The 21,210-nt window shown below is 37.4% G+C and overlaps 1 protein-coding gene across 1 annotated transcript in view; it reads right to left on the minus strand.

The window, feature by feature from the left end:
- Nucleotides 1–448: 448 nt before the first annotated feature.
- COL12A1 (collagen type XII alpha 1 chain) overlaps nt 449–21,210 on the minus strand; it is a 100,028-nt gene continuing 79,266 nt past the window's right edge. The window contains exons 53-67 of the mRNA XM_084202508.1: nt 21,049–21,198; nt 20,555–20,632; nt 19,867–19,953; nt 18,966–19,019; nt 18,353–18,448; nt 16,870–16,923; nt 15,883–15,936; nt 14,639–14,692; nt 13,479–13,550; nt 8,177–8,212; nt 8,003–8,069; nt 6,242–6,430; nt 5,131–5,199; nt 3,930–4,100; nt 449–1,524 (exon numbers count right to left, since the gene is read on the minus strand). Of these exons, the coding sequence (XP_084058634.1) occupies nt 1,343–1,524; nt 3,930–4,100; nt 5,131–5,199; nt 6,242–6,430; nt 8,003–8,069; nt 8,177–8,212; nt 13,479–13,550; nt 14,639–14,692; nt 15,883–15,936; nt 16,870–16,923; nt 18,353–18,448; nt 18,966–19,019; nt 19,867–19,953; nt 20,555–20,632; nt 21,049–21,198 (1,413 nt within the window). The 3' untranslated portion in view covers nt 449–1,342. The remainder of the gene's footprint in view (nt 1,525–3,929; nt 4,101–5,130; nt 5,200–6,241; nt 6,431–8,002; nt 8,070–8,176; nt 8,213–13,478; nt 13,551–14,638; nt 14,693–15,882; nt 15,937–16,869; nt 16,924–18,352; nt 18,449–18,965; nt 19,020–19,866; nt 19,954–20,554; nt 20,633–21,048; nt 21,199–21,210) is intronic.

Here is a 21,210-nt window from a genome sequence, read left to right on the forward strand (position 1 = left end):
TCAAGCAAGTTATTTGCTAATGTCAGCGCTGCCGCAATGCTCACAGCACAGCAGCACTTAGAGCCTATGTAGCTCATGGCACTCTCTGCAGTTTGAGCATTTCCTCAGGTGGAAAGTCTTTCTCCCTGCAGCAGCCATCCACCAGAAATCCCCCAAAAGACGGCAATTAATCCTCACAATCTCATTTTCCTCACCAAAAGCCTTGCAGATCGAATTTTCTGAAAGTTATGAATACCTCAGACAGACAGGAGGCATCTCTGCCCCCACCTCTAGCCACCACAGCCCAAATACCTATTAGACTATTCCCATTCTAACTGATTTTTGATATCTGGCATTTCCAGATTATTGAATATATAACACTAATACAATACAAATATGTCAGTCCCACAATGCCTCTCAAAAATGAATAGACACATACATTTTCAGTAGTTTTATTGAAAAATGCCTCTTTCATTTCAGAAATAAATAATATAAGGCAGTGAAATTCACAATTTGCAGTTAAAATATAAAAGCAGCAATTCTATATCCATAGTCTTGCAAACAATTTCCAACTGCTTTTGGTAACTAAGAAACATTGTATTCTGAAAAAAAATTCCATACTAAATATACAACATAAACATGCAATTCCATCTCTGCAGGATTGACTGCAATTTGGCATAAATGTAACTGTCTACAAACAAGGAGATTTCAGGCATTATTAAATTGTATCCAGTTGATACAATGATTTCAGCTACTTAATGTTTGTGGTGTTTAGAGGAGATGTATAAGAGCTGTATATGCTCCACAGATTGTAACTCAGAATAGAAGAAAATTACAATGATACTGGAAGGAGAGGGAAACTTTTGGTTTGTTTTAACTAGATATTGCAGACCTGTGATCTGACTGAACTGAAAACATGCATTTGAAAAAGAAGGAAAATGTAGAGCTAAAGCAGACAGTATTTAGAAAATTTGCAACAGCTCTGTGGTTATTTTTGTTTTGGTTTTTTGGTTTTCTTTTTTTTTTTTTAATGTATTTGTTTTTACATTACTTTAATGAAAAGGCAGCACTGGGATAACTGAATGCACACCTTAATCTGTCTGCAACCACTATAAGCAACAGTATTTTACAAGCATTTCCAGAGCAACATGAAGTGTTTGGGTACACACATTGCTATCCCCACATAAGCGAGATACAAAACAGGGGTGCGTCTGATATGAAAAGACCAGAAAGCCATATTGCAAAAGGAATAATGCACTCTCCCTGTGTGTATCTGCAAATGCAAGCACAGCAAAAAACCAACCAAACAAACAAAAAAAAAACCACCAACCAAAAAAACCCCAAAACAAGACACACAGATCTTTTACGGTTTTGTTTTTGCATTTCTTGACAGTGATCTTTTCCAGCGCATGTGCTCAGGGTATTCTGGTGAATGCATTTCAACTCCATAGTCCTCATACTCGTCCTCTCTCCTTTCTGACTCCATAGGTACTATAAAGGGTTCACCTTCAGGCTGATAGGGTCCACTTTCAGGCACGTATGGTTCTGGTTGAAAATAGTTGTCCGATTGAACAGAATAGTTATCGCATGTCTTTGAATCCACATATGCAATGAAAGTTAGTCTGTCTACATAATGTTAGTTCAACCTTATTTTCATATAATAAATATATATAAATAATTAGTTCACTGGGGGTACTTCTCAGTTTTGCTCATGAATGCTTTTTGGCAGTAAAATAATAAAAAGTTTTAAATTCATCTTGAAAGGCTTTATATTTATAATACACAAAACAGTGCAGAAAGAGTCATAAATTAGGCAAGGGACAAATCATGGTAAAACTATTTAAAAAAAAACCAAACAAAACCAAGAAAATCAAATAAAATTACTATTTTACAGCTACTTCAGTAAATCTAAGCATTGGGCTTTATTTTAAACTGCATAATTAATAGAAGACATGGAGCAGGTAAAATGAAGAGATGGGTCTGGCATATGCTAATTTTCTCTGAGAATGGGAAAGTAAGTGTAGACATAACTATCACCAGCGGCAATATACAGTACATGTCATTTTGTCGTGCTGTTCCTCGTAACAAACCGAGTTACAGCTGGTGCTTCAGGAACACCAAAAACTACAGCAAAACAGAAGAAAAATTATTATAAAACTTTGGAATTTATAACTGCAGTTACAGATCCAACAAGATTACACATTAAAAAAAGGTATATGCCCCAATTCAGAACATGTTGGTAACAAGCAACAGACAGGTAGGTTTCATAAGTTGTCAAAGATGTTATTCTGGCATACAGCAAGCAGCAGCAGGCTTTTATGCAAAAAGTATCACATAGAGTTGTTAACAGATTTTAGTGGATACAGTCCCATACAAATCATCTACAAGCCACAATTAGTTTACTATTTACATAAGTTATTTCTCATTTTCCAGGTTAAATCTGTCTCTCTTCTAATGGCATTACCTTTGCTGGTTAGTAGTTTTACAAGCCTCCTTCGCCACTGAGGTTTTTGGTGGTCTAGGTCTTTTTTAAAAAAGAAAGACTGTCTATTTTATTATTGAAATGCAATGGGCTTAATGAATTGACGTAACTGTCCTTTATCTCATTCATGAGTTGTGTTAGTAAAAGTATCTCCCCGTTCTATGAGGTCAACATGGTTCAAGAACCATATCCGTGGTGAAATATCCATACGGACTCATTTTCTAATAAGCACGTGCGCAAACATCTCAGAAACAGGATTTTCATGTATTCAAACTGTAAGCAGCACTGGCGACTTAGAAAATGTGTTAGCCGAAACCTGAAACAGGTCAAAGATGATGTTAGTCTTTTAAAAAGTCCATCTGATGTGCAAAAACATACTTTCATCCAACTAAATACATAACAGTTAAGTCTTAGGCATATATTTATATATGTATACATAGCTGCTTGCTAGAAAGAACACTGCTGAATCACACGCACAATTTTCTTTATTTTTCATTTAAATAAGAATTTTTTGTGAGATCTGCACAACCACCTGGCTCTTTAACCAGTATCACTGAGTCTGCAAGTGTGTACATATATATATATATTTTTTCTTTTCTTCTTCTTTTCATGGATACATGCACAATTACACTAACAGCAAACCACATCCAATAGTAGTATCACATACACTAATTCTGAGATCTGGCAAGGCATACATATTAATTTGTTAACAATACTGTGGTCCTGCAGGATCCCCATGTTAAAATATATTAGAACCTTTCCAGTCAAAAATTGGTGGTCACTGTGACCCTTCATTTTGGTTCCAGAAGCAGCCTATTGCTTTGAGCAACGTCACAAAGTAGAAGGCTTATATGACTCAGGGCTAATCAGAGACTCCATGGCATTTAACTTGGTAGATATTGTAGGACAGTGGTGCTTTTCAGTTGTCTGCACTGTTATTAACATATGGGTTTCCTTCATGGAAATTTTTTATTTCAGGAATCAATTTTGCATAAATCCTGACATGGCTCAAAAAGAGACACATGGAAACTGCCAACCACAGCATTCCTTTTATTTTTCAAGAGAAACATGGAGAATTCAACCTTGTTCTGAAGACGATTGGAAGGGGTGGTGATAGAGGGGGGAAAAAAGAAGAGAAGAAATTGGTCACTTAAATCCTATGAGCAGCACTACCAGCTAGTAACCATCTACATCAAATAAAATAAAATAAAACAAAAACAAAACAAGACTACAATATTTACTCACTACTTCCTATTTAAAACAAATCATGCATAACATCAAGCAATCCTAGACCAAAGTGTAAATGGCTGCTCATATACTTGAACATGACAATGAGGCAGGCCTGCTCACTGACCCATCTCCTCCTGACTTGCTATGCTCAGATTAGCAGGACTGTCTCATGTAAAGCAGCTCAGTATGAACAGCCACACCTGTGAAGGCTATTTAGGGCAAGGTTATCATAACCTACCTGGGAATCCTTGGCCATTGTAAGGGATGCTGGCACACTGGGATGAATCACAATATCCTGGTGGCCCTGGGGGACCCCGAATGCCCGCATTTCCAGGACGGCCTGGCGGCCCTGGGGGTCCTCGTGATCCTGTGGAGCCTGGTGGACCAGTTCTAGATTCTCCTTGTGGACCTAATTTTAGAATTGAGAGGTTGGGTTGTTTTTTTTAAGAGACATCTTGATAAAACAGCTAACAATACTTCTGTCTAGACTACACAGTCCAGGCTGTCTTTGGTGAGAAAGCACTCGCACTCTGTTGCTGTATGGGGGTCAACAGAAAGAAATACAAAAGAAATCTAGAAATGTGACTCATCATGAGTTGCTTCCCTGTGTGTGGCTTATTTAAGTATTTATTCTTAGAAACTAATTTAGTAAGGTTTGAGCCAAGTAAGAAATGTCAATGTATTCTCTGGTTAATTTCCCCTTTGTGTAAGATATGATGATCCCAAGGGAAACTACTAGATTAGACAAGCACACTGGATTTCTATTAAAATATAGGAGTACATCAATTATACTGCCCAGTAGCCCCAGGATAGATGAGGTAATGTTGGTTTTGGAACCAATCTTATTATGGTTAGCAGAAAAGTAAAGCTTCAAATAACTGAGGCTACAATTTGCTGCAAGCATATTATGGTTCCTGTAATGAAAAGCCATTTTAGCCTAGTAGACTACAAGCAGAAACAAGTAATGCAGCTGATTTATGCTAAAGCATAAACAAAATTTTCTAACACAAGCAAAAATAATAATCAAATAAACTGTCTCTATTACCCAGTAACTCTGCATTTGGGAGTATTTTGTAGTCCAGCAAGCAAAAGAAAAAAGCCTACATGCTACAAAAGAATTATCTGATAAGACTTATGAAAAATATCTGTCAAATATTTGGACAATTCATTTTCATGAAACACATTTTCACATTAACAAGCATGCCAGATGGCTAAATTAAAAGATGAAGATAAACACCTATTAACCATGTCCAAAAATCTTTCTAAATTGCTATTTTTGTGGTGATGTCCTACAAATTTATTAGCGTAAGCTCTAATATATGTCAAAAACATGAAATGGGAAAAGGGTGTTCATTCACCATATCAAGTCTGGTTGTCTATGAAGAAATATTTGCTTTTCTCCTACTTTTCTGTAATCTGATTTAACAAAAAATATTTACCAGGTGGTCCTGGCAAACCTCGTGGTCCTTGGGATCCAGTCCCTCTTTCACCTTTCTCTCCAGGGATTCCTACAGAATAATAAAAAGGCAATGAAAATCAAAAAAAGGAAACAACATCAACAGATACTTCTTCACAGTCTCTCACTGGCATTAATATTTACTTCCCATGATTTAATACAACAAGAGTGGTTAAAATTTATGTTCTGCAGATGTTCAAATGTGAATTTGTGAAAATAATTTGGATATAAATATAGTAACCCAAGAATAAAATAGGATGTAGATGTAACTTAGCATGAATAAACTCTCTCAAACATAGAAAAGTTTTGAGATACTGAAGCACCACAGAATCTTCTTATTTTAAACTACAGTCAGAAAGGTATTTTCAGTCTTGCTGACTTCTGCTATAAAAGATGGTTTACACTCTCTTAGGAACTGTTATAATCAAAAAAGTTTAAGAAATTCTTCTGAATTCCTTGATTTATTCCTAGCCTTTTTAAAAAAGCGTATAAAGTATATCCTAGAAAACATAGCACTGAGTCTATGCTATAGTAGGGTAGTGGAAATAAGCAAAGGCCACAAAAGAGTACACTACAGACACCCCATGTGATTGCAGGGATCCAAGATAGATGTAAAGTAGGTTTACCCACATGTTTACTTTCAGTTCAGTTGCTTCCCTCCCTCAGAGTATTGTAAAGAGCTAAGGGTGTTGATCTAATTCTTTAAAGCCCTACATTTATACTTGTTCATGACTCATTTTCTCTCTTAATCAGTGTTCTACTTTGCAAAGAGTTGTCTTACTCCAAACAGCCTTTCAAGATGCAGCTGTATAGCGCCAGAAGAGATCTGAGAACATTTGCTTTCCTGGGCTATTATATGGAAGTCTCAGACAGCAGCCAAAATGTTACACCAATTTTTATTTCACAAAACCTGAGCAAGAGAGAGACAGGAAAGCACTGATCTAGTTAACCTTGTCCTTCAGTACACCAGTGTCCCTTGGGCAACCCAACTGGCCTAGCAGGGCTTCCTAGCCTGACATGGTGAAGGGAGCAGACTGCTCCTCCCGCAGCCTTTGCACTATGACCACAGTACAGCTGCCTTGGAATTTATTCACCTCTTTCACCAGGTGGTCCTTGAACCCCAGGAGGTCCTGGGAATCCTGGTCTTCCTCCAGGTCCAGGTTCTCCTCTTGTCCCAGCAGCTCCTGGGGGACCAGGCGGACCTGGTGGCCCTGGCTGGTTTCGGTTTGAATAATAATCATTCGGGATTTGGTTCAGCATTTGGTTGAACCGGCTCATTTGACCTTCAAAAGAAAATAAGAATGTGAAATTAGTGAAAATCTTTTATCAGAGTGGGAAGGAATAAAATATTCTCTCTCTTAATTAAATCCCATTCTTGTTTCTCTTCAATAAAATAGCACAGATTATTTAGAAAGACTTAAGATGAATGTCTGATAAGAAAGCTGAACATAAATGGAGGAGGGAGAGGGTCAGGGAGGAAAGGTAAGGGAGCGTCTGGAAGCCAATGACATTAAAACAATTATCATAGAACTATTAAAATCAAAAAAAAGAGGCAATATTTTACAATACTCTTGCTATTGGAGTTCTATTTAGAGGTTGTTTTTACTCTGAAGAACAGAAAGTATTTGCTCCACTTCTAAAGCTGTAGTATCACATTTCTCTGTACTTTCAGACCTCTGCAGCTACCACAGGCAATATAAATTATTCATGTGTAGAATAATTAGCAGTACAGTCAATGAAGTCATTTTCTTAAGCCTGTAGGATGCACAGGCTTGTACCTATACATGTTCTGCATATGGGCAAATTTCATTTCCAAAAAAAGGGTTTCTGAACAAAAGCAACACCATTTTGAAGCTATGCAGGGAGGAAGCCTTAATGGAGAGACACATCTCACTAGTATAATGTATCAGTCCTAGCATAACACTGAAGAAAGAGATCAGCTGAAAACAAAAAAAATAAGGCAGGGATGCTCTAAGAAATGTTTAAAGATCTTGGACATGATATCCTTAGTCATAAACCTAACACATTCACAAATGTACTTTACTTCTTCTGTGATGGCTAACTAATAGAAATATTTTTATTAGCAGCCATCACAGACATTTTAAAGGACATTCTGTCCTCCTCCCTGTACACAGGCACTCTTAAAGATCCAAAAGGTATATCTGTTTTCCTCAGTCAGCACTTAATCTGGTAATAAATACAATATAAAAAACCACTTTGCCTCTGTCTTTCTTGGTGGGTCTACTGATTCAAAGCACTGATTCAAGATAAGGAGAAAGCCTCTGTAGAGAGCAACTTCATGGGCTGCAGAGCTGCACTATGTGGCAGTAGAGGACTGAAATTAAATTTGAAGTCCTTTTCCAAATAAATATTGTTTCTACTTGCATAGCACCACTGATTCTGTGCACAGTGTTTAACCAGCACTCATCTGTCTTTCCCTGCTGGCAAAGTACCTGCAGTAAGCGTCCTTTTTCTCACTGATTCCCTTCTCTTGAAGATAAGACACGTTTAATGAGAAAAAGTATACTGATTTTAATGCAAAGATGAAGTAATTTTGGACCAAAATGACAAAGGGAACCAGAATGTTAGAATTGCATGTGTATTTCCAAAGGTCATAGATTAGGTCCAACTCAGTTTATTCTGTTAGTCTGTGATTATCAAGTTAGCCTCTGGACCTGGCAAAAATTTGCTGCTACATTTTTTCCAACAAATCATTTGCATTGGACAGCTACCAGATTGTCAAGCTCTTGCTGTGCTCTGTGGCCAATATCTGTCACTTCCAATTCAAACCATTGTTTTATCTTTTTAAGTAGTTAATTACTTTTCTGGGATACAAAGCAAGCAACACTGTTTACCATTTATCAGCTGTTCACAAACTTGTCTTGCAACTGCTCGCATCATGTTCTGAGAAGCAATATCACCCTAAACAATCAAATCCAAAACAAGTGTTTCATTAGCACTTTGTACTTTTAAAGACATAGTGTTTAATTTTAAAATTATGAGAAGAATTGACTTTTAAGCAGACTTACTCTGTCACCTTTTTCTCCCTTCATTCCAGGTGCACCCTAAAATAAATAAGTAAAAATTAAGGTTAAGCAACTGAAGGATTATGTTATTTTACCCCAACTATAAGTTTGAGATGTGTAATTCCAAAAAAAAAATTTGACTCCTTCAAGAAGAAAGCTCTGGTTCTCCTTGAACTTCTCATTTCAGAGATGCTAAAACAGGTGCCAGAAAAGAGTGGAGAAACAATGATCTTTTGTCTGTCATCAAACACACTAAGAGATACAGAAGAAAAAGATCTGAAGGAAAAATTCAAACTAGGACCAAAAAATGGATGTATTCTGACACTTGGATCACTCTGTCAAAGTTTAATTTCTAGCATCATGTTTGTGTAAATAATCAATGGTCTTGTATGAGTTATATATGACTGTTTAAGTTTTATATGACTGTCTGATTTTAAGACAACTTATTCCAGAAGGTATCTTAGGAAGAATAACATGTCAAGGAAAGGTAGTTGAAAGGATTCTAGATGAAGAGGATTTTATATTAAGTGAAATAGAGTTATGCAGAGATGACACATATAACATGGAGAGAGTGCTTATTCTATTTATAATGACAGTTTCCCTCTTAATTCTCAACCATTTCTAGTCTTTAAAATGTCTCATAGAAGTCTTAGTTTTAGCTTCTTTATAATTAATAACATTTGTCAACTTTTCTCTAGCAGCACTTTCCATTTGCCTTTGAATAGTTTAGTGGTTGTGGGGTTTTCAGTTTTCAAGAGTACTATGAAAGAAGCAAACCAGGAGGACTGATTCTAATTTTTATGTCTGTATGTGTATGTGAAAAACACTGGGAATAATGATGGGGCTAGCATGAGTTCACATGGATTTTGATTTCTACCCTAAATTACTACTTGAACATAAGGGATATTTCAAACGTAGAAAGGTCAGTTTGGTCATCTGCTGCTCTGCATGGCTCTCTACATAGAAACACACACATCCTGAGGGTTGCTGCTGCTTTTTGCAGTGCAGTGTTTCTTTAAGGAATCTATTTATCACCATTAACAAAGCAAAGGCCAAGTGTGGGCTGCAGCTGTTTCTCATAACATTCCTACAGCACCCGCAATTAATTTCAACAACACGGAGCACCAAATCATTCCACTGAGGTCACAGCAGACACCTCTTGAATGTGGTGACACCGTTTCACACACTTCTGTCGAGGCCTTGGGCAGACAAATGCCCTTGGGGTATGGCAGGGTGGGAACTTAGTGTGGTCTCTGAGCTTCTCCGCTGCAGAGTTGCACACACCTACCCCATGACACGCCACAGAAAATATGAGACAGTTCATCCATCACTGAGTTAAGTACTTGTCATATGGTACATTTGCATCATGAAGAACAGATCGTTCTTGCAAAATTAATTCTACAGACTAAAATGAAAGATTTAGAATGGTGACACCATAAATGTGCCATTGGAATAAATTATGCCACCAATGAGGCAGCTGCTAATATGTATAAATATACCCACGAAGCTGATGAATATCCTTTCCCTTCTGTCCTTTGCTTTTAATCTATATTTTTCTTACTCTGTGAAGTCCACGGGGAAACGTTTGTGTTTTAGCTTATTACAGCCATATGCTGAAACAGACTATGGACTTGTGAATGCCATACCATAAATAAATGTTAACAACTAAAACCATCAGGAAAATAGGACATTTCTGTCATTCTCCAATAATTAACATTGTGGTAAATTATGATGTATTGAAACTCTAAAGAAACCTTAATTTGATTCCCAATTAACATCTCAGTCATAAACTATTGCATGTACCTGAAATATTCATTGAACAGAACTGTAGGCTTTTAATTGCACTAGTCTATTACATGAAAATCTGTGGGGGAAAGACAGTAAAGAAACTATTCATGCTTCTCTTTCTGTTTGAGATTTTCCAATTTTTCTATTTCCTGCAAGTGTATTCCTTTGAAATTATCTGCTGTGTATGTATTTATAATACATTCTTGTTTTATTCTCATTCTTTCTATGGCTTTCATAGTAAGACTTTCTGCCAGAAGAAAATCATACAGTTCATCTTTTGTTTATTCACTAGGTAAAAGGGGAGAGAGAGGGAGGAGGCAAGGCAGGACAAGACAAGGCAATGAGGTCCCCCCCCCAGGAAAATGATAATGCCATGTACGGTCAATTTTAAAATTCATTGAAATAAAATTAGTCTCATTCCTCAATTTGTGACCTTGCAAACACACACTGATATACCCTTGTAGCTGAAAATCTAAAGCCTATTTGGAACTAACTTTAAAAACTGAAGATTAGAGGCTGACTGACCATGTTAACAATAAAGTGCATTAGTGCATTTTCCACCTCAATATTTCAGAAACAAATTTTCAAAAAAACTCCTGCAATTACTGAGTTACTATTTGCATCATCCTCCCTCTTGGTTCTATGCCACTTAAATTTTAGTTAATTTTCTTTTAATAGACAAAGAAGTGCAGTTTAGCCTACTGCTTGACAGCATTTTGAGAAACAGCAGCTGCTTCTGGCATTCTGTTTCGCTGCTATCCTGCAGTGAGGGAGTCACTTGGGGTCAGTGCAAGGAAAAGCTGGTTTATGCTGCATGTGGGATTTTTCTGAGCTGTGGGATGAAGGCTGGGGCTGCAGCATAGTTCTACTGCTGAAGGAGGACAAAACAAAGACAGTTTTGCTATTTTTACTTTTAAAGATAATGTGCTCAATTGTTTTTCCCAAAAGAATGTTCACTTCCCTCAAGAACCACCAGCTCATTGCTCCCAAAGCAGTGCCTTTTTGAGACTTCATCTAGGATATCTACAGAGAGGGATGCAAGAGCAGTGAAGACATGGCAGCAGAGAATGCAAAATTCTCAAAACCTGCATATAACTCACAACAGACATGGACTACCCTCGAAAGGTTTTCACAGTTTATTTGGTCCTGGAGGCATCAGTTTAATAGCACCTTACTTATTAAATTTAAATGCCTTGCATTTTATTCCAGGAACTGTCTAAATCAACAAAGTCAGAGAGTCTGTTTTACAAAGAGGACAGCTGTACCTTAACACAACTTTTCTGCCTACCCATCGTTAGTGTTTTTAGTCTCACACCTATCAAACAGGTACTGGAACTTCTTCTCTCTAATAGTCCACCATCTTCTATTTCTCATTATATTTATTCATAGAAAACATATCCCTTTCTTCTTGAACCAATATCCCCTTCTAGTTTAATGAGTCTTTCTTACTGTTGGTCTTTGTTACCTTATGATATGTGTATGAACCGCTATGGAATTCTCACTCTCTGACCAGACAGACCACAGATATTTTAGTCTCCTCTAGGATAGTCTGCATACAGTTCTCGATAAATTACCAACTCATTTGTGTTCTTACAGTTCCTTTTCAGTCATTTTGTTGCTACACTGGAAAAAACACCTAAGTTTCTCTTGGAGGTACTTGTAAGCCGACCAAAAAGCCAAATTTCCTATTTCCATGAAAATTCAGTTAACACTTCTAGGATTTACTTGTTCTAGTATAAGTACACAGTGAAGCAGAGAAATGTTTACAGTGTGGTTTGCCTCAGCTTAGCACATTAGTGGTATTGAATACATCAGGAGGGAGCTCCAGATGACCACATTCACTGGGAGTAACTTCAGAACACCAAGGCTGCTTGTAATTTGCAGGTAACTGAATAACTTTTACCTGGAATGCAGTACCCCTTGGTTTGCAGAGGTCTTTCTCCTCACTTTAATTTTATAGTACTAGCAATACAGATTGATCAGGTAAAAGAAAAAACTGGCAGGATCTGGTGAAAAATTATTTATTCCTTGTATTTACTAGAGGCAAAGTGAAGCCTCATTATCTTTCTCTTCAGGCAGAATTATAATTCATGACAGTGCAAGTTGCATTTGGCCGTCAGGCTGCACCTTTGGCAACTGTAATACTGCAAACAAAGGAAGGCCTTGAAATTCTGTCCACCAGGAATCTGATAAAACATCTGTACAAGGTACAAGCCAGCATTCCTGCTGGGATCTGTTCTAGAAACATTAGAAATGGTAAATATGATGCGCAGTGTCCCATTACAAGACACTGTGGGGGAAAACATTTATTTCTAATTGAAATGAACTCTTAAGAATTAGAGTGCAGGAGAATTTAGACATGGTGCTTGGAGTTGACTGCCTTGCTTTGCAAAAGCCTTTAAACTGGGCTTGTAGCCAGGTTTCCTTCTAAACACATTATTTACCTGCAGAAGATCTTTACTTCTGAACTGGGTCAGCTATCTATTGTCCCAGGTGAAGGAAAAAAATCAGATACAACTGACAATTGAAAGCTCCCTTGTGAAACACAGCACTTTGTGCTCCAGCCAGGTCCATTCAACATATAACTGAGCACAAATATCCCATTAGCAGTGTATATCTAAAGGCAGGAAAGCTTCAAGACTTTCCTAAGGCACTCTGTGTCCTCTACTACAAAGAGAAATAGAATTTATAGTCTGGCAAACACAGACTGTGTATGAGAAAATGACCCAGCTTCCAGGTGCTCCTGGGAGCTTCCACTTGATGGCCATCAAGTTTCCCAGCCTACTACATACTCTTTCAAATTATCCAGCTTTTTTATATACAACTACACTGAGGCAGGATAGAAAATTCTAGATGACTGGCAAACGCCATCCACAAGTGATGAATGACTTGTCATTTCACTTGCTGTCTCTACTCCTGACTCAAGCATAATTTCTAAGAGATCCCATGAATGACTCAAATTAAATTTCCCCTGAAACTGTTGGTGGGAGGCAGCACCTCCTGCTCTTTCTCCCTGTTCAGGAAGCACTTTAAAAGTTTGAATAGAACTCACAGAAACCACTCCTAAATAACTGTGAAATAACATTGTAAAAATAATGAAAAATTTGCAAAACAGAACTGATTATGTATATTATCAAAGATAGTCCACCTTCAGCAGTTTATCACTTTTTTACTACACACACATGCACTAGTGTAAAGACTTTACAATCATTTTGCTGACCTAGTTTTCCATGCTTATGCAGTGTAGGAATGAATATATGTCTTGGCACATAATAGCCCACGATCTTTTTAGTGGAAACCAGAGACCACAATTTCCAGCCCCAACTATTAAACTCAGCAAAATGGCATACTGTAAAAATAATTTTTTTTAACAAAAAAAGATTTGTGGGTTTAGGTCAGCTCCACTGTATTAACCGCCATCATAAGTGCAAGACAACTATTTAAAGCAGCAGAAGTCTCATGTTCATCAACAGACTGTAATTTTAAATTTGATACTCTAAGTGTATCATTATCTTACTGGTGTCCCACGATCTCCTGGTTTCCCTGGTTTTCCACTTGGGCCAGCAACTCCTGGAACTCCAGGAGCACCCTGCAGAAGACAAGTAAAATGAATTGTGGAAATACACAATTACCTAAGCGCTAACAAGAAATGTGTTACTCTATTGACTACAAAGCAACATTGAAAATAGTTCCTATCAGGTTGTTTCCTTTTAGGTACATATCAGGCTTGAAAATTTTTTTATGGAATAAACAGTTTGCTTCCTCTTGGAAATGTGTTCTTTTATGTAACGCCGCAGTTTAACAGGCGTTGTGGCACTGAAAGATGCAGAGGGTGAGTGTATGTTTTTGGTATCATTCTTAATGACCAATTCTTTAAAAAGTAAAAAACAGTTAGGCCTTCTAAGTTCTCCTAGCAGGTCTGTGATCCATGTAAAAATCCACAAGAAGACCATAAGCCATTCTAGGGATACTAGATAAATGCAAAAAAATTAAAAGGCCAGTATCAGATTGTGCAGATGAGCTTTGTCACATATTCACCAAGGAACATGAGAAAGACAATTTGTGGGGGCATGGGGCCAGCCCAAATAATATCCTGCCTTAGAGACTGTTGTCTATATATGTAATGCAAATATGTGTTCTGTGTGCATCTGCCTTCTGGAAATGCACCTTCCAACTTGCTATAGGCAGGCCCTGGTGACATGGAGCTGCAGCAAATTGCCTATCTCAGGCTGTATGATCCAACACAGGCTTTTCTTGAACACCCAGCCTCTTTTCTAGCATGGTCCCACAAAAAGCAATGAAGCAGCTCTGTAAGCAAAAACTAATCCTCAAATACTCTTGTCAAGAAAAACTTGTATTAACAGTGTACAAGTAAGTAAGATAAGTTTCAGAAGACCTAGCTATGCATTTAAAGATCATGGCTAAATAACCAGATAAACTGGTTCTTCCCTTATTTACCCAGGCAGAAATCAATTTCAATCAATTTCAATTATGAAAGTTTGTAAATATATGCTTTGCCCAGCTCTCTGCTCACCTTCTACCAAGAGTTATTCAGACCCATTTAGGAGATTGAGCAAAGGATCCATTTCATATTTGACAAAAATTGAAAATGTCAATGGCTCTCTCTTGGCTCAGGTCTCTTAATTCAGATCATATCAAAGACAAAATTATATTTACCGCTGGTCCTGGTGGGCCTCTGGGACCTGTGGGACCATCTTTTCCTGTGAAACCCTATTCAAAAACAAAGGCAAGATTAGAGAAAAGTGGTCTTTACAATTATATAATTGTATATATATATGATTACTACTGGCATTTCTTTTAAAACCTTTCCACAGTACAAGTTATAAAATAGCTATCACAAATCATGCTGGAGAAGGCTATGGAACAATGAGCTTCAGACACTTTAGATGTTCAGCTGCTGTTGATTAACTGAAAATGAAATCTATGTTTCTTAATATTTTTGAGAAAAAGAATCATTATTCTATCCCAGACAAGCAAAATCTCTCTTTCCACTGTTCTCTCATTCATGGTTTAACTGGACCATCAGAAGTTTATACTTAACTGGAGAGCTCCCTCCCTCTCAAATATTTCCCCTGGAAGAACGAAGGCTGAGAAATCCCATTTCAGTAATTCAACATAGCATTCACAAGTCAGTGTTGATGGTCCATGACCCACCAATCCAACAATATCCTCTTTGACAACTGACTATCACACAGTCATCTATTTTCATTTCCAGCTATGAATTCTCAATAAAGGACAGCTATAAATGCATTAATTTTGACTGCAAAGGCAAATAATTGCTTCAGTCATCTTAAAGGTGATATTCCACTGTGACAACAAAAGAGATTTACTTGACTGCAATTAGAAGAAAGGAATTGCAGCTCCACAATGAAATACCTGTATACATGCCCTTCATTAGGAAAACATTTCAGAGTTCTCCATACAAAGAAGCTCCTGATAGCCAAAGGTTTAGGGGCAAGCCTAAACTTTGCAGTAAGTTTGGCACAGACAGATTCCTTACCAGTATGGCATCTCCCAGATGTTGAGATAAGCAGAGTTTCAAAGGGATTCCCTGCAGCAGCAACAATGTGAGGAAGACTGCTGGGGTGAGTCCCTCAGCAGAGCCCTGCCTAGGGGACATACTGCTCTAAGGGTGAAGGTAGCTGAGAACCTCGTCAGGGGAGGGAACAGGGCAATTTTTACAGAACCTATCTGGCTGCCAATAGCTGTCTGGGGAGGTTTTCATTCCTGATGTGTTCCCAACCCTTCTACTTTTGTCTGTCCAGAAGGGACGCTGATAAAAGAACTCCTCTTGAAAAAAACATTTAAAAATTGAAAGATATATAAAAAACGGGAAAAATCTGACAACATAAAAATGACATCACTTGGTCTTTTCAGAACACAAACTGAGGAAACCTTACCCTTTCTCCTGGAGGTCCCACTGGTCCAGGTGGACCAGGTAAACCTGGCGTTCCCTGAAGGAAGAAAGAGTGAGAAATTGCATCCATGACAGAACAAACATCACTGCTATGTCATTCCATATATATCAAGTATATATATTCTTCCCTCCTTTCTGTCTAATCTCATTGCACACTAACATGTAGCTTTGCTTCCTACAGGACATTGCTACTCCCTAAAAGTATACTACTCAGGGTTATAAGGACAAATGAAACACAAAGAATACAAGGCCCTTGGCCCATGACTGACCTTATCTGATACATGAAACTAAGTCCATAACAACACTTAAGCATTCCTCATGTAGTATTTTCATCATCAGTAAAATTAAGAACAATATAGTAACCAAGGAATATTTATTATGCCATGACTTTTGCAGATCAATGATCTTAGATTATCTATAAATTTGGCCGGTTAAAAGGGACTTGAATATTCTCCTTCTTGTATAGTTTAACATACAGAAACCTGCAAGTAACTGAACTTAAATACTGTTTTCTTCTTTCAGAAAGCATACAATTGATATCCCAAGGCCATTTGAATTCCAAAAGTAGAAAGTAATTAGGCAACATGGCTAAAGAAGGGTGCAGCAAAGGTTCTGCAATTTTTATTTTAGGAAGACATTTAACTGCAAGTGGTCAGAAGATGAGAGATCTTCCTGGGGAATTATCAGAGTACTCTTCCTAATCAAATGTCATTGTGCATTCACAACTGTCCAGATGGACATTTGGTTTGACCAAGCACAGCTGTTTTTTTCACATTTTCTGTTTTGAATGGTTTACTATTACGTACGTTTCAAATTTCTAAGTGCAAGATAACCGTGTTTCCAAAACTGTGGCCCAGGAAGGTATGAGAAGAGCCCATGACTCCTAATGATGTCAGAGACAGATGTCCAGCAAACAGGTTGCATCAGGAATAGTGCAAAATGACACCACCTTGTCTAAGTGTCAACTTACCGATCGCCCTGGGAGTCCAGGCTGGCCAGCATCCCCTTTCATTCCTTGACGACCCTATGATTTTCACATATGAATACATCAGAATACATCATACTTCCAGGACACAAGGTGTAGGAGTTTATAAAGAAGCAATTTGTAGCCTTTCACAACTAGCTGGCCTTCCCTATATGCTACAGGACTGTAGTATAAATGCACAATCCAAACCCACAAAAACTAAACAAGACAAAACAATATTCATTTTTTACAGTGGCTTGCATGATAATCCAGCATTAACAACTGGTACTAATCAAAAAAATTGCAAACATAGACTCAGAACGTGATTCACAATTTATAGGAAAACTAAAGTACATGACTCAAAAGTGCTCTAAATTCGTGTTAGCTAATGAGAAATTCCATGAATGTTGGTGTTTTCATTCTTTTTCAAGTGAATGTGACAAATAAATGTCTTATTTGCATTACACATGTAAGAGGAATGTTTTTCCTTTCTTGCTGTTTGATACCTCTAGATCTTTAAGAAATTTTTCCTCCCAGTATATAACCAAAAAAAAAAGCATGAAAAGAATCTACACAGGGTTACAAAATCATTCTTCTTTGTCCTTACAAAACAGAAGGTGTTCCTAATGTCTATCTTACGGCACATTTTGTTTTCCATTTCCCAAATTCTATTAAAGATGGAGCAGGTAACCAATTTCCGAATGAAAAATGACACAGCATGCAATTAGACATCACTTCTTCTTTCCATAGACTTTATATTTTGATCAATGACTTCATAAAAAACGCTCCTGAATATATTAAAACTCAAGTTAATCCTAAATAAGGAACATCATAATTATATTCTTGCTTTTAGGGTGATTATTTATTGAAATATGGGAAAAGCAGCCTTAATACATTCACAAAGTAGAGTAATACATGCAATCTTCTGTCAAAACCAGAACGTAGTGAAACTTCATCAGTGTTAATAAGAATTACTTTGGCTTTGAAGGCATATGCATGAAAACAGAAATAGCATCTTGCTGAAATATGGATGGTGTTGCCAAGAAAACCCCTAGCAACAGACAATAGAAGTTGAATATGGAAGTCTGTGAAAAAGTCTTTGAAGTAATACTGCATGCTTAATTTTCCTGTACCACATTTTGATAGTTTTGAGTCCTTAAACTGGAATGCCTAGCAACTCTACAGAAACGCCATTAAGACTGACAGCAGAGTAGCACAATTTACAATTTACATTACTGCACTCAGACTTTGTCCCTTCATTAGAATCCCACAAGCACATGTAACATTCAGGACAGAAAATGCTATTTCATTAAGAGACTTGTTTCAGAAAGAGATGTGTTTCACAATGCTACTGCGTTGCAGGGACAAACTAATGCTCTGGCAAAGCTGCCACCCTCTTCCCAAGACTACCATCCCCATGGGCAGCTCTGGCTCCACACACAGTGCCTGCTGGTGGCACTCAAAAAGGGCACTCAAAAGGGACACTCACCGGTTCGCCTGGGATTGACAGCCCATTGGGACCCTGTGGACCTGGGGGACCTTGAGGGCCCGGAGGACCTGTCTCACCACGAGGACCAGGAGGCCCCTTAAAGCAGAAAATTAAAACAAAATTGTAAATAACAATCCTGCCTGAAATCCATAACTGAAAAATCCTTTGGGTTAGACACTTAAGGTAAATCAGAGCTGGGAGACACATTTAATGCTTCAGAAGAACGGTGGAAATAGCTGTTCAGGAGGCATACTATTTCATAAGCTATTCTCTGATTCATGTTGGCAGTCTCAGGCCAATACATGCCCTCTGGCAGTGCCAGTTAGAAGTATTATCATGTCCTCTGTACAGATGAGAGAACAATAATGCTGCTGAGTGTGTATTAACACACTGATGCACATAATCCCAGTATCCTGATGTGTGGCCAATGCCTTTGAGGCTACATAGACTGTGATATATAGTCTCAAATAGAGACTGCACATAGGTAACATAAAGGCATATTTTCAACTAAATTTTTAATCAACATTCTTAGACTAAAACTAAGCATAAAAATTTTCAAACAGGTAAGCCTGTAGTAACATCATTATAGATGAATTTTGAGAAACATACTTACAGATGATCCAGTCAAACCCCTTTCACCTCTGGGACCTTTAGCACCTGGGCCACCCTAAATTGAGTATTTGGAAAGAAAATGTATTTCATACACAGAAAGTAAAGGTGCATAATACTTATGTGCATTATGAAGTCTCTTTAACAAACTCTAAAGTGAAGCCCCAAAGTTTTGAAGTGTACAGATCGTACTGCTAAAAAGAGTAGTAGAATGAAATATGCATCAAGAACTCAGGGAAACCACATCAGCTTCAGCCTTGCCAATTCAGTCCATGAAAAATTATTATTTTGATTTGTTTCTCTGCAGACATAAACTCCAATTTATATTAATCAAAAACTATGAATAGTAGACTACCTCTCTAGTAGACTACCAGACAACTTAATTGGGCTTTAGTTTCTTCATGCAGCACTTTTGACCATTTCAAAGTATGACTACTTGGCTGACTATAACTCCCTAATATTCAAAGCAATTGATAGGACTATGTCCATTCCGTAAATTAATATTTCTTCCCATAAAAAATAGTTTATTTCCCTGAGAGAGTAAAGAATCTTTCCTTGGAGTGAAATCTTGACTCTGTATTTAGGAAAAATATTTTTTCAGTCTGTTAAAAATGTCTTGTACATGATGTGAAAGGGTCTGGGCCAGAGTCTTTCAGCCTATCAAACAAGGAGGAGCTAATCTCAGTGATCACACTGAAAATAAAGGAAAAGATCATACAAGCAAGTAGATGTGGTAGGAGCTGATGAAAAGGGGATGGATTACCATGTTGTTAAGGATATATTGATAGAAACTATGTCTCGGACTGACATTTGTTTCACAAAACCACAGACCAACACAAAACTAATTCCATAAATTTAAAAATCAGAAAATTTTCTATTGTGAATAGTTACAGCTGGTAACTTACAGCTGGTCCAGGAGGTCCTGGAGGTCCCACACTGTCTTGAGTACAGGTACAAGCATTTGGAAGAGCTGGGCACTTTGCTTCATCTCTCTGAAAATTCAATCACAACTTATTAGTCCTTTTAAAGAAATGTACTCAGTGGAAGCATGCTTTTCTGAAAGAATAGCAGGAAGATTCTCTATTACCCTGTTTTCAAGTAAAACTCACAGCTAAACTGTGGTTTCCAAATTTTCTACAGGATCTTTTATATTTTTAGCAAATTTTCTCTGTGAGCTATGCAAGGCATTAACAATAGAGGCACGAGCAAAATGTTGTTGTAGTATTTATATGCATTTGACAATCAGCTTGTACTGACAAAGAATAGTTACTTTTTGAATGCCACTCCAAGAACAGATTAAATAAATACATAAATAAATAAATTCCCCATTTATACTACCTAGAATTTGAAACATCACCGGAATACAAATATATACAGATATCTTTTGCAAAATTTCTCAGGGGCTCAATTCTAGCATTACAGCTTAACTGTCTCAGACACAGAACTTTGAAATAAGGTGCATTGATTGGCTGCTCTGAAAACTGTGATTTAGATGTGTTGTCAGTACAAGGTTCAATATTGCCTAACGGTAATATTATTAAATTTACTGTCAATAACATTTTTCAGGACAGCCTCTGGCTCATGCATACTTACCATAGAAGGGAGATCACAGCATCTGTCTCTGCTAGTCCAAACTGGACTGCATACAATGTCAAAATTCTGGATTTCTAACTGTAAAAGAAAGCAATACTCTTGAAAGATCATTGTTAGGTGTGTTATTAAGTATGAAATCTATCAACATTATCATCAAAAATCACTCCTCCATTTATTTCTAATGATAGAGTATCCACAGTATATGCACTCAATCACTATCAGCTCTCCCCATTAAAAGAAGAAAATTCCTGCCCTTGTTTGAATTTACCTGAGTGCGACTTCCAGCTACTACATTTTTGTTCTTGCAATTCTGCTAGAACAAGAAGCTGTTAAGACTAAACTTCTCAGTTAAGTACATTGGGTTTGACAGTACAGATGCTTGAAAGCTTTGGATGATGCAACAGTGGTTTTCCAACAATCCCTAACCTCTAATCTCTCTCATCAGAAAATATCAAAGTCTTGCAATAATGAATGGATTCATATTTCTTGCTTACTGTTGCTGATCTTCTGTCGCCTTTTAGAAGCTTCCCAAGTATTTCATAGCCATTAGTTGTGATATTGCCAGCCTCCTTAATTGGTTTTTCCATTATTTCACTGCAGTCAATGTAAATCTTTACATTTGATGAAGTAACAACAATATGGACCTGAAAAAAATT

Source organism: Fringilla coelebs (assembly GCF_963513975.1).
Source record: "Fringilla coelebs genome assembly, chromosome: 3".
Lineage (NCBI taxonomy): Eukaryota > Metazoa > Chordata > Aves > Passeriformes > Fringillidae > Fringilla > Fringilla coelebs.